We start from the raw sequence: 13,256 nt of genomic DNA, 5'->3' as shown, positions 1-13,256 counted from the left end.
CTGTACGGCTGAATTCAGGGACTCTGCGGGTGCAGGGACCCGCGGTGTGGGCAGCGGTGGCCTTGGCCGGGCGGCAGGACGGGGCCTTGGCAGAAACGCCAAGCATGGCTTCTGTTTTGCTTTTTGAAACCTACTCTGTTCTCCTTTTATCTGTGTTTATATAATGTACACAAGTCACAGTTAAGTTTCAACATTTTTAGGGGCACAGGTTTTCAGGGTGATGTTATTAGTCAGAATTGCCAGCAGATTCAGGGTTTATGCCCTGTTTTCTTACCAAAAGCTGCTCCTTTTCCCAGCTGTGCCCCAGCGCTTCATTAGCAAACCATAAACAGCCCTAGCTGGCCAAGTCCAGCACCTCGTTAGACTAACGAGCAGGTGTGCGGGCGGCACACGGGATGGCACCGCTGGACACCGCTCCTGTTCACGGGCACGTGGCAGGTGTAAAAGCGAACCTTGTCCTTGCTCCTGCAGCGAAAAGCCCGGGGGGGTCATGATTCGGGATTGCAGGGGTCGGAAAAAGGCCTGGAGGCCGCTCTGCTTCCCTGCGCACCAGCACGGCTCCAGAGGTGGGTCCTGCCCACGGCAGCCCACGAGTGGACGTTGGCACCGAGGTGAGTTAGTTGAGCTCTTGCCGAGCTGACTCCAGCCGCCGCGCTTTGCCCGGGCTGCGTTTGGCGGGGGCCGGCGGGCCCAGCGCCGCCCCTGCCCGCCGGGCTGCGCCCGCGGCTCCTCCCGCCGCCCGCTACCTGCGCGCCCGGCGCTGCCCGCGCTCTGCGGGCGGCGGGGGCGGAGGGCCGGGGAGGGGCCGGCGGCGGGGCCGGGCCGCGCCGGGGCAGCACGGCGGTGGCCGCGGCCGCAGGGGCCGGTAGGGGCTGCGAGAGGGCTCGGCGCCGCAGGGGGCGCGGGGAGGCGGCCGTGCCCCCCACGCCGGGGAGCGCTGCCATGAGGTGAGGCCCTGGGCGCTGCGGGCGGGCCCGAGACCGGGAACGGGCCCTCCCCTCCCCGCCGCCGGGCGGCCCAGCGCGGGCTCCCGGCAGGTGGGAGCGGCGCCCGGCGGCAGCGGGAAGCGCGGGCCGGGGCTGTTGCTGCCTCTGCCCGGCCCGCCGCGGCCCTGCCGGGCGCTGCCGTTCGCTTCCCCCTCGCCCAACCGCAGGGAGCGGGCGGCGGAGAGCGGCGCCGGGCGGGAGCTGCTGCCGCCGCCCCGAGGTCGCGGCGGCCCCGAGCAGCGGGCGATGGATGCGGGCGGCGAGGCGGACCTCTCCCGGGACAGCGCGGCGCCGCGGTGGCAGCGGAGATCGACCCCGCGGCCGCAGCCCCGCGCCTGGAGCAAACCGCGGCCCCGCTCCTACCAGAGCCCCAGCGGAGTGCTCGTCACCGACTTCCCCGTGGAGGACAGGTGCGGCTTCCCCGTGCCTCGGCCCGCCGGCACCGCCAGCGCCTGCCCGGGCAGCGGAGCGCTCCGGAGCCGCCCCGCGTTTTTTGCTCCCAGCATGCGATCGGTGTCCAACGGGAACGTACGGCCGCCCGCCTGCAAAGCCGCGTCCCCAGAGCTGTCTCCTGAGCGGCCCTCCCAGGTGCTGGCTCTGGTTTCCAACAGTTCCGTGGGTTTTACTGCCAACGGCACCATTCCCTCAGCGGGCGGCCAGCCGGGCCATCCCCCGAGGATCTCCAGTCAGGCAGCGCTCGCACCGCAGCAGGAGCGGGTTGTTTGCACAGCCGGCCCGCAGCCCTCGCCCGCTGCCAGCGCACGTTCCCCCAGAAATAACGCCGCACCAGCGCTGCCCCTGCAACGCGACCGGGTTTCCAAAATACCAGAAAAAGTGTCGCTGGGACCCTCCACGGTTTCCCCGGCGATGTCCCCGGAGCAAGGCCTGGCTCCCCAGCGGCCGGTGTCCCCCCCGGAGCAGCCCGCCGAGCAGCCCGTGGTCCTGAGCACCCACAGCCCCGCTGCGCTCAAGGTGGGCACGCAGCAGATCATCCCCAAGAGTTTGGCTTCTGAAACAAAGGTGACGAGCAAAACCAACGGGCAGAATGCGTCGGCGAGCAAGAGGGTGCTGAAGGTGCGCAGCATGGTGGAGAGCCTGAGCCCCCCCTTGGTGGGCGAGGGCGAGGACGAGGCGGAGGGCGACACGGACGGCCCGGGGACCCTGAGGCGAGGCCTGAGGTCCACGTCCTACCGCAGAGCCGTGGTCAGCGGCGTGGACTTCGACGGCTCTTCGGATTTTAAGAAGAAAAACAGAATGTCCCAGCCTGTACTTAAAGTGGTTGTTGAAGATAAAGAGAAATTTTCGAGTCTGGGGAGGATAAAGGTGAGTTGTGCCGGTTGGTGACGTGCTGGTTTGAATGGTGTAGGCTACACAGGAGCATGATTTTTTCAGGTTTTTTTTCAATGTTTTCAGTTTGCTTTTTACTGCCGCAAAACTTCTTGTAGGTATTGATGGGTTGCACACATCACTTCCGAGTGTGGTTTTGGAAGTGAAGCGGCCGAGGCTTCAAAGGTGGGATTCTGCTGAAATCGGGGCAAGTCAAAAATGTGTTGATGGCAGCCTCGTGTTTGCATTTCCTGCTGGATTCCCCAGCACATGGAGGTTTTTCTTTCACAATCAAATTGACGTTTTAAAACTTGTTTCCCAGAAAGTCGTAAACAGGAAAAAAAAGAGGCGTTGGCTTAATGAATTCTGCCTGATAGAGTAAATAGGCCGACAAAACGATGAACTTCCTCCCTCATTCCTCTGTCTGAGACTTTACTATAGAAATATTTTCCAAAATCAGAGAGCGATTTTTAAATTATAGAGGCCACTGCAGATATCTTTTTGTAGCTTAATTTTAATGCCTGCAAGTGAAAGCAGAATGCCTGTTTTTATTCTTGATTGCAGTCCCTTAGGAGCAGTAGGTTTATACTGTTAACATATTAAAATTAAATTATAAAGACTTACTGAAAATATTCTTTTATCTGAACATATTGTAATCTTGTATTTCCGTTTTTTAAAATATAATTTGTTACTTTTGAAAAAGTATATTAGTAGATACTGCAGAGTATTTGGAATTGCGTAATAAAGTACTCCAGGCTGAGGGCTAATGCCATAGCTGTTAAAATAATGATCAGCTTTATTACCATTTTCTGCCAAACTAAAAATGATGGTTATGGAAGCTTTTGTGAAAATGCTCCAGGTGGTGAAATAGCAATAGCTGCGATGGTGAACTGCTGAGCAGGGAGGTGGTTTGTTTGGGTTTGTAGTAGACTTTAACAGTAAGCTATGTTTAAAATAGGAGGACATGACATTGTCCTGTCTTTACACACAAGGCTCTCTTTGCTACTAGCATTTTTTTCTAAATAGACTTCTTAGCTACTTGTTACACTAAACCAGCTGGTTTATTTCAGAGGTTTGTTTTGGTCTCAAAAGGGTGGTTTACAGAATCCTCAGTGCGGTTGTTCTGTGCAGAGGGCAGGGGAGAGGCAGCCGCTCGGTCCTGCGAATGGATTACGGCTTCCCGGGGCTCCGGGAAAGCTGGTGTGCTGTGCCCTTGGAACATAGGAAACGTGAGACACTTGGGACAAATGCACATGAACAATGCACGAGAGAAGACTAGAGTAACTTTTCACCTTCTGTGATGGAGCAATTGTTTTCGTGAATACTTGTCCAATATCAGAAGTTTATAGGTTAGGGACTGTTATTTGCTTCATAAATATCAAATAAATAGAAGTTCTTGTTACTGTTGGTTATTTTGCATTCTTCTAACGTGCATATATCTCTTTCCTGTTAAAATTGTCAGAAGAAAGTGCTGAAAGGACAAGGGACATTTGATGGGGAAGGTAAGACCTTTTCTGTGCAAACTTCTATGCTCAGTCACAAGAGAAATTGACTTCAGGATCATTTTACATACACCTTTCATATGTAGTCCAAGAATAAGTACCTTGATTTCAGAAAACTGACTAAAATAGGGAGCCATAACTTTGGCCCTAGACATACTTTAGGGAATATTTTAAAGACTACAGAATGTCAGGCTAAAAAGGCTTGAAGGGCTTCTTTTCAACTTAAACCCCTGTCCCTCCTAAAAGATGAACTGGTGGCTGTGTCCATCTCAGTTCTGCACAGTGACACAGCTGAGGCTGTTCCTGCTCTGGGGCCGCTTTCCTGCCTGGTCCCTGCACTGTCCCCAGGTGCAACTCGTGGCTTCTGTGGATCAGCTTACAGGTTTGGGCTCCTCACCTGCAGCAAACACCTGAATCGTTATTCTCCGAGTTCATGCAGCTATTTTTTCGTCACACATAAGTCAAGGGTGCTGGGGTGAATTCCATAACTTTGTAATCCTTTTCTGGGCTTCAGGTTTAAGTGTCAGAAAAACATTGTCCATGTGTCTGCTCTTGTATGTTGCTCGTTAATTGTGGGCTTTGCCAACTTTGCTTCTTTTCCCGATATTTCAACAAGAAAAAAATTCTTTCCTGGCTACAGGTCCGTGGAATTTTCATTATAATAGCTGCTACTCTCTTGGCTTTTTTCTGCTTAATGCCTCCTTAAGGTCATCTCAGCTGCTCTATTATCTTCCTTTCCTCTTGTTTCCATTTCTGAAACTTTCCACTTTGTTCTGTTTGCATCACCCCTATCTTACTCTTATTTTCATCTTTTCACACAGTCTCCTAATGACATTTTCTAGATTCTCTTCTAGTGGCTTCCCTTTATTTTGGACTCATCCCAACTAAAAACTTTCTCTGTAATGCCTCTCAGAATTCAGTTACTGTACACGATTTCCTGTCTTAAAAGTGTATAAAGATGCGTTCCAGAGAACAAACACAAAAGGCCAAACCTTGTGTAATTCTCAGCCAGGGCTGTAGGTCCGAGCAGGTGGAACAGACCCACCCAGCCCGGGTCAGAGCTCGGGAGCTGCAGCTGGACCTTCTGCTGCCTTCACTTGCTTTTCTAGCGGAAAACTGGGGACTGCCCAAAGCCTGGCCCGTCTCTAAAGTACCTTTTAGAGCTTGCTTTCTTAACAGCTTAATCCATCTGTAGGTTATTCTGGTCTTGAGTTTCTCTGTCCTTTCTGTCTGCTTTTGAAAAGGGTGTGTGGTCAGGGATGGTGGGAAATGGAAAGGGTGTGCTCTGCACCTGCGTTTCGTTGCCATTGATATTACTGAGTTAATAGTGGCAGTACTGAAATATCTAATGAGTGTATTTTGGTTTAAGGTTCATAGGCCTCATGCTTATTCTATTTGGAATAGTTCTGACCTCAAATTTCTGAAATTTGGATCATTTCCTTGTTTAGTGAAGTGTGAAGACAGTATTTAGAGCTGACAGAATAGAAGTTGGCATGGACAGTGGACTTAAAATGGTCTTGTAGATTAAAATAGCTAGACCTCCAAATTAGTGACTCTGCTCTACTGACACGCTTGTTCCATTTCTAAATTGCTGGCTAATTATGAAACACTGTACAGCAAACCAAGGAAGAAAAAATTGTTTTCTGTTTTTTCTTGACAAAGGACACAGCTGTTCTTTAATTCAGTCAGTGTGGATCTTTTTGGTAGTGGTACAGTGATCCATTGTTCCTGCACCGCACCATTGTCCATCCTAAATACGATACTATCTTTGTCTCTTGGAGTTTGTGAACGGCACAGTGACATTTTCGTTTCTTTCATTGTTTAAATGTTACTTATAATTTTTGTGAAAGCAACTAAGCTAACTTCCTAGCAATTAATGACATACTGTTGTTGTTTTATAGAAAACGCTGTATTATATCAGAACTATAAAGAAAAAGCTTTGGACATAGATTCTGATGAAGAGTCTGAGCCCCGAGAGCAGAAATTGGATGAAAAGGTTGTTTTTCACTATAAGCCCCTGAGATCAACATGGAGTCAACTGTCTGTTGTGAGTATTTGATCGCTGTATAGCCACACACAGACTGTCTATGAATGTACTGAAACAAGTCTTTTTACTTGCTACTGGAGATCTTGGCTGAAGTTTGTCATCTTCTTTGCCCTTACAAAGTGTGAGGTATCTCCAAATATTTTTTTTATTGACAAGTTTGCAACTATTCAGACGTTACTAATCCAAATCCAGAGGTCTCAATGTAGGTTTTTTTTTTAGGTTTTATGTGAAGTAACTTCAACAGCTTAAAGAAAGCATAAATCGTGGGGGTTTGGTCAATTTTAGTAGGTATAGGCTGATGGTCCTGCCAGAATCAGTTCCCCTGGTTACCTGACACCTCCCTTTTGCTAATGCAAGTGTTTGTAGGCTCGTGTGGCCCCATAACAGACCGGTGAGCCTATCTGACTTGAAATTACCAAGAAAAAGAATTGGGTGTAGTTTAAGATGAAATTAAATGCAGCTTTGATGTATGAAGGAATTACTATTTCATAATTTTACACAGTAAGGTGCATTTCAGATGCGGGTCCCTGGAAGAGCTACGGTCTGTGCCTAGTGTACGTTATTGTGTCTGTCTGCTCGGAACGGGGCACTATCAGAAAGCCCGAAAAGACAGGTTTAATTCCCAGCACCTCTTAAACTCAAGAGTGAAATCCGTACTTTCTAGTTCCTTTTGATAGATTGTAGTGGTTTGGACGAAATCTTAGATAGGATTTAATGCTGTTCATTTTTTTACTAAGCTTTGTTTTTCATTTGATAAGAGCAACATGGAAGTCCTGAACAATTGCTGGTCTTTTTTTTACATAAATACAGCGCAGTTGTGAAAGTTCATTTTAGGGTCCTGCTTAATTATACTAAGGAAAAGCTTCAGTTAGTTACAAACGAATTTCTGCTGAATTGTTTTAAATTGCTGCAAGCCAACCCGAAGTTGATTTGACTGCATATATTTAATCAAAACCATTTTTTAAAGCCAAGTCTTCAGATGGTGGTATTCTGTTACCCTGAGCACGGTCTGTGAAGCATCTGCAGGGGCTTTTTCATAGTAGCTTTGTTAAAGAAAGTAGAATTCAGCTGTTTTAATCAGTACTGTAATCTTGCTAGCATCCCTGCTAATAAGCTGACAAATTGGTGGTACTGGTTGGTATTTCTACAGGCTTTCCTAGTGCGCGTGCTTTTGAGACCAGAGGAACTGTGAAAGTTCTGTGTTTCTGGGGTGGGTTTCATCCTTTGATCATTTCTGTGGCTTCTGGAGGGATATCCCTACAATGAAAGGGTGGGGATTGTTTTGGTTTTTGTTGATGTGACTTGTACAATGTTGTAGAACCTCATCTCTACGTGTGGTGTAGGAAAGGATTAGTATTACATGACATGATCACGTGGAATATCTGGGGCCCTCGGCTGTGTATATCCCTGTCAGTGAGCCATTCAGCCTCAGCAAGATCTTCTAAGGCTATTCAGGTTGTCAGTTTGGAAGAGCTGTCTTACAGGTGTTGATGACCTTTTGCACCTTAAAGTATTGAAATATGAATCTCTCTGATTCAATAATTATAAAGAAGGCAAGACAATGTGGTTTTGAAAATATTTGCTTTAGATTTTCTTTCAACAAGTCAAGGACTTTAAATGTAATTAATTTGCTTCATATTGCAGAAGAGTTTTTTTCTAATGAAGTCAAATTGGTTTTTTTTCCTGCCTTCTAGGCAAACTAGCAGTTAAATGTTCAACCGCTGAGGTATTTTGGAAGGAATGCTATTCAGTAATAATAACAATAATTTCAATAACACTAATTTGTCAGGAGACCCAAATAGTATAAAGAACATCCCAGCAAGGGAACCATTCCTATGCCATACTTACAGATACATAAACCAACTTGGTTTTTATGATTTCTAGCACAGCAAACTTGTTCAGTGTCTTTACTTGATTTACAAGGTTGGAAGTGAGGAGTGTATCGGAAAAGGTAGTCAACTGTGAAAACAAAACATGAATCTCATAGTGTCTGTGTTTATAAGTCTGGAAAAATTACGTGCTGTCAACGTGTATTACAAAGTGAGTATGGAATTGTAACAGGAGGTCAGCTGGAAAATGTCGAAGTATTGAGTGTCAACATAAGTTAGGAAAGGAGAATAATATGTTAACGGCATTTATTAGCGGTGGCTATGGTAGGAAATGGAGGGAAAGGCAGCAGAACGAACCTGCTCTTTCTGCAGGATGATCCTTGGGCCGAACAGGCCTGACAGCTGATGCAGATCTGACCAGACTTTCTGTTTGAGGGAGGCAGTGAAACCTTCGTGTATGGAATCGTCAAATCCTTCACGATAAGGATAATTTGAAAAAGGGTGTTTCTGTCTTCTGCAGTGTCTGCACACGTGAAATAAAGACTGAGCTTTTCAGAGAACATTTAAAGACTCTGAAATAGGATGCTGTTGAAATCCAGTTCCTTTCAATCTCCTCTGCTCCTCTTTAGATTGCTCTTACAGATGAGATAGCAGTAGCTAAGCTGATGACCAGGTAAAGAGCTGGCTAATCTACTGCCTCTGTTCCTTCCAACCTTCAGCTGTTAAGTTAAAAATTTGATTTAGGGAGGATAACAAATTTTTCCAAGATGGAGTCCAAAAGCATCTTCTGGTATTTCTGAGGAATTTCCAGCAGATCACAGGCAGTGATACTAGCTTGTACACTATCTTAAATTAATTTACTTGCCAGCAAATGCAGGCTCCAGCATCGGTTAGGTTGGAAGGGACCTCTTGAGATGGTCTTGTCCAAGCCCTGCTCAAGGAGGGTCGGTCAGAGCAAGCCCCCCCAGACTGTGTCAGTGAGGCTCTGTCACATCTCCCAGCTCCCTGGGCAATCTGTGCCGGGCTTGACCACAGCATCTCACCGGTGGACTTTGAATGTTTATATTGATTTGGTTTATGGTGTAGCCACTCTACTGTATTTCTCAAACAAATCCTTCTGGTCAGTTCCCCCCTGCAGCACCTCCTTACTTTGGAGGAACTTCTTGTACGTAACCACAGAGTCAACCTGTTGTTCTTTCATTGTTTCCTCCTCATCTCCATGGTTGAATGAGTCAGAACTGAGTTGCTGGAGCAAAGCAGTCTGGTGTCACCATCGGACATTAGTAGCTTATATTAAGCTTATATTAAGTTTTTGGTTGCATGGTATCACAAGTGTGTTTTTTAGGCTATTTCAGCTAAAACATTTTGGACACCTCAAAAATAGGATGGATGCCAAAAATAGTCTCAATTTTTGAGCCTCTTTGGAAGTGTTGCCATTGATTAAGAATATAAGGTTGACCCATTTGCATATGTGAGGATTTTCTATGTGTACTTTGTATGTACACACCCATATATGACACAGTAATAATCACAAAACACAGCTATGGGTTTTTGAACGTGAATACAGCAGTTGCCACATGGACCTCACGGGGAATTTGCAGTTGCCATGTTAACAGGAAGCACAGAAATCTCTGGGATATGTTCAGAGGCATTTCCTGCGTCGGTGTATTTTTAGCAAAGGTCTCCACTGCCTCCAGAAAAAAGTGACATGTGCTTCCTAGTGCATACTCTAAAACTTCCAGGTTGTTGATTGAAAGGTACTTTAATAGTTTAGTAGAGAGGCATCTAGTTGGTTCTTGTGTGGTATTTTGAAGTGTGTGCTTGTGGTGATGTAGGAATCTGTTAACTTGTGTTCAAAAGAATAGCTGCTCAAACACTGGATTATTTTATTTTTATAGATGTATATACTTGGGTGTGCATGCAAACCAAAGCGCAGCACTCCTTACTGTTCTGCCATCTTTACTCTTGAGCCTGCTCTCTGGGTTTGTGGTGCCTGGTATGCAGGAATAAAATGAGGAATAATACAGCCTCTAAAATTCCAGGGAGCAAGTGGAGTACGAAGAGAAAGCTGTTGATGATAGTGTGTTAGGAGCTTTCGGAGAAGATGGGCAGAGGAACGGGAGGATGAAGCGCATCTGTTGGGTGTCGTGTCCCGTGCTGTGCGGGCAGAGCACAGCGGCGGTGCCCCGGGTGTTCCCCCCGGCTCCCGCACCGGGGGACCCTCCTCATCCCAGGTCCTGTGGTCAACACGCCTCTGGGAAAGGCAGGAAGTCAGACCCTCCTTGGTGCTTCGCTTTCTGCTTTTTAGCGGTCTTCTGTTAAATTACACAATGCGTGTGATTTGCAGCAGGAAAGAAGCAGCTTCAGGGGTCTCTGGCAGGAAGGGTGATGGCCGAGTGTGTGGCTTCAGGCTGTGGAAAACGTGGCATGGCTGGGGTTTGTGGTGGTTGTGTGTGGAGAGCTGGGGCAAGCTTGTCTTGCCTGGTTGGACTGGAGGGTGTGGAATGGGAAGAGACATTGTCGTAGGGCTGAGGGTTGAAATGTAGGGATATTTACTCAGGACTTTGCCCTGTCTGGGAAGGGCGAAGCTGGAGCTCCTCCAGAATAATTTCTTGGCCAGCAAACTGCCTGTCGAGGTTTTTTGTGCCTTTAGGTGTGTCTAACAAATGGAGATACTACGGTCCTTCATGCTGACTCAGAAGACAACCTTTGTGATGTAATTGTGTCAGTCAAGAAATTGAAATTAAATGGAGAAAGCAGTTTTCATGCTGCCGTGTGTTACAAAACCCAGGGAGGTTTGCTGCACTGGTTCTGTGTTTGTGTCTTGGGATAGTTTTTAATGAAATTGTTTAGTTCTTTTCGATAAGTCACAGATTATTATTGGCTTATTTTTTAAATTGCTGCTTGTTCGTTGCTGTCAGGTGGACAGATTCTTTAGCTAAATTCTTGGTGCAATGGTTTGATAGTCCTGTGGTGCTTTTTTTTAAAATCACTTTTTTTCTACAAAAGACACTAAAAATACTTATTTTTTAGGTAAAGAAGAATGGATTATCGGAAGCGATCAGCCAGGAAGAAAGAAAAAGACAGGAGGTACTCTTTAAAGTAACACATGATTTTTCGTTGTTTGTTTAGGGGTGCACTGCATGCCTGATTTAGTACTCTGTATTTGTTGGTAAGGAGATAAGTCATCACAGCGCTTCCCGTCCTGGAGTGAGGCGTCTTCTCTCCCCAGGGAGAATCAATAAACCAAACCTCTCTGTTGCTGGCGTGTGTGTCCTGTGGGTCCCGCTGGTTCCTGGGTGTCCTCTCCAGCCCCTCGCCGATGCCGCCTGCTTGGTGGCCACGGTAGCTGCAGACAGTCTCGGCTGTGTGCTCTATGGGGAAGGTGTAAAATTAACCTGACAGTTGGCACATACATTTTTAAAAGCAGCGAGGAGCAAAGAACAGCTTTGTACAATGCTGCTTAGTTGTAACTAATCCTTGGAACAATCCTGAAGGTGCGAGCGCTGTGGATCTGGTGTAACCTTTTTCCTTTCACGCTGAAATGGAGCAGGGGCATCCATACTGTCAACAGGACACACAACAGCAGCAATTTTTATCTCTCTGTCCCTTTCCCCTTTGCTCCTTTTGTCATCTTATCCACTTTACTCCTTCCTCCTTTTGTCCACTTGATCTGCTTTACCCTCCTTCTTACTTACAGGGCCTATATCAAAATGAATGAGAGGTGTTGAAAAGAATAGCCTGACCTAGCCAACTATATACCTGCAGTTCTTGAGGTATGTCCCTCAAAAGGAAAAAAAAATACCACAACCAAGTCTTTTTTTGAATAGAAACACCGCCATGGTAATTTGTTCCAATATCTTCATTTCAGTTCAGGACATACCTCAGTGAATGTACCCAAGTGAGTCCTGACTGGGGTTTTCTGGGAAGTTCACAGATGTGTGTAGCAAACCTCAAATGTTAATTTAGCTGCATGACCTACAGCTGTTGTGTTCACACATGAAATAGAGAATTGCATACGTGAGATTTGGACAACAGCTTGTTGGGTTTTTTTATAATGCTACCTTTCTTCAGCATTCTTCTTTTGCTTTTCGGGGAAGAGGCTGTGCAGCAGCTCAGGCCACGTGTTCTGCTTTTCTGTCTCCTGCTGGGAAGCTTTTGGGGCACAAGGCATTTATTTCAGCCGGATCCTTTAGGAGCCTTTAGTCATGTTTCCTGGAGTCATATTTACATCCCTTCAAAGAGAACAAGTTCTTTAGATGCCTCTTAAATGTAAAGGCTTTAATGTTACCCAAAATGTTTTCAAGCCTGTGGGGTTTTTAAGTTGAATATTAGAGGCCCATTCTTTCAGAGGGAGCCCAGGTAAATATTTTTAAGATGTAGTTGTACTACCAAGTCATGGTTTTGCCGTATTTCTTTTAAATTGCCTTTTATCAATTATTTTTAATCTATTCTTTAAATTGCTTTTTAGAGCACACGAGATTATTTTTGCCATAATAATATATTGTCGCTGCAGAAAAATGGATTTGTTAGCTTCCTACCTTGATGAAATGTTAATGCCATGCATTTGTACACATCCCATCTTTCAGAGCACATTAGTGAGATGGATCTATGTGCGTCTTTTGCCTAAAGAAAATGTGTCATATAGACAGACCGATTTGGACTAAAATAATTTTTGATAGGTCTTTTCTTGCAAACCGGAAACTGTCCCTATCTGTGTGTACAAACCGCAGCGTGCACCTGGGCTCTCGCAGGCGTTACTGCCCGGGGGATCCAGAGCTGCTCAACTCGGATCCTGCAGCCGTTACTGGCCATGGGGATCCAGAGCTGCTCAACTCGGATCCTGCAGCCGTTACTGGCCATGGGGATCCAGAGCTGCTCGGCTCGGATCCTGCAGCTGTTACTACCCATGGGGATCCAGAGCTGCTCAGCTCGGTTCCCGCCCATGGGGATCCAGAGCTGCTCGGCTCGGTTCCCGCCCATGGGGATCCAGAGCTGCTCGGCTCGGTTCCTGCCCATGGGGATCCAGAGCTGCTCGGCTCGGTTCCTGTAGGCGCAGCTCAGTCTGGGCTCAGCTGTCGCACAGAAACTGCCACAGGCACTGGGAAATGCCTCCCCAGCCCCTGAATGGGGGAGTTACTGTAGGTCAAAGTCAAGGTTGTTTCTTAGGTCCTTTTTTATTCTCCAAAATGTGTTTGGGTCATGGTAAAACGATATTCTCTCCCTTCTTTACACTTTAGAAGCAAAGTATCTGCCTTTGCCCCATTTATTTCTGACTGTGCTAATGACTTTGTTACCAAACTGGAAGAAGTCCATGAGGGTCCTCAGTAAAAGCATAACAAAACCCCTCTAAAACAATAATAATAGTAATGTCTGGGTAGAAACTAATCAGCCGTGGAACTGTGGAGCAGCCGTTGGGTAAGTCCTCCCTTTGTGCGCGCAGCTGGAGCAGCACAGCGAGCGGCAGCCCGGGCACGGAGCTGCTGGGCACAGCGCGGCACCCTTCTGCCTGTCCGTAGGACGTTGTGTTGCCACCGGTTTCCTGCCCTGTGTAAATGTTCTCTAG

The 13,256-nt window shown here is 47.0% G+C and overlaps 1 protein-coding gene across 2 annotated transcripts in view; it reads left to right on the top strand.

Annotated features, from left to right (window-relative positions):
- The first annotated feature begins 893 nt into the window (after window positions 1-893).
- The window catches only part of ARHGEF26 (Rho guanine nucleotide exchange factor 26), a 48,586-nt gene continuing 36,223 nt past the window's right edge, over window positions 894-13,256 (top strand). Inside the window, exons 1-4 of one of the 2 annotated variants that reach the window (XM_065639813.1) lie at window positions 894-2,309; window positions 3,775-3,814; window positions 5,716-5,861; window positions 10,724-10,780. In XM_065639813.1, the coding sequence (XP_065495885.1) occupies window positions 1,233-2,309; window positions 3,775-3,814; window positions 5,716-5,861; window positions 10,724-10,780 (1,320 nt within the window). In that variant the 5' untranslated portion in view covers window positions 894-1,232. The remainder of the gene's footprint in view (window positions 2,310-3,774; window positions 3,815-5,715; window positions 5,862-10,723; window positions 10,781-13,256) is intronic. The other variant, XM_065639814.1, reaches the window with a different exon arrangement.

Source organism: Caloenas nicobarica, chromosome 8 (genome assembly GCF_036013445.1).
Source record: "Caloenas nicobarica isolate bCalNic1 chromosome 8, bCalNic1.hap1, whole genome shotgun sequence".
Taxonomy (NCBI): Eukaryota; Metazoa; Chordata; class Aves; order Columbiformes; family Columbidae; genus Caloenas; species Caloenas nicobarica.
The sequence above is the reverse complement of the archived record's forward strand: the minus strand, read 5'-3'. Positions and strand labels throughout refer to the sequence as shown.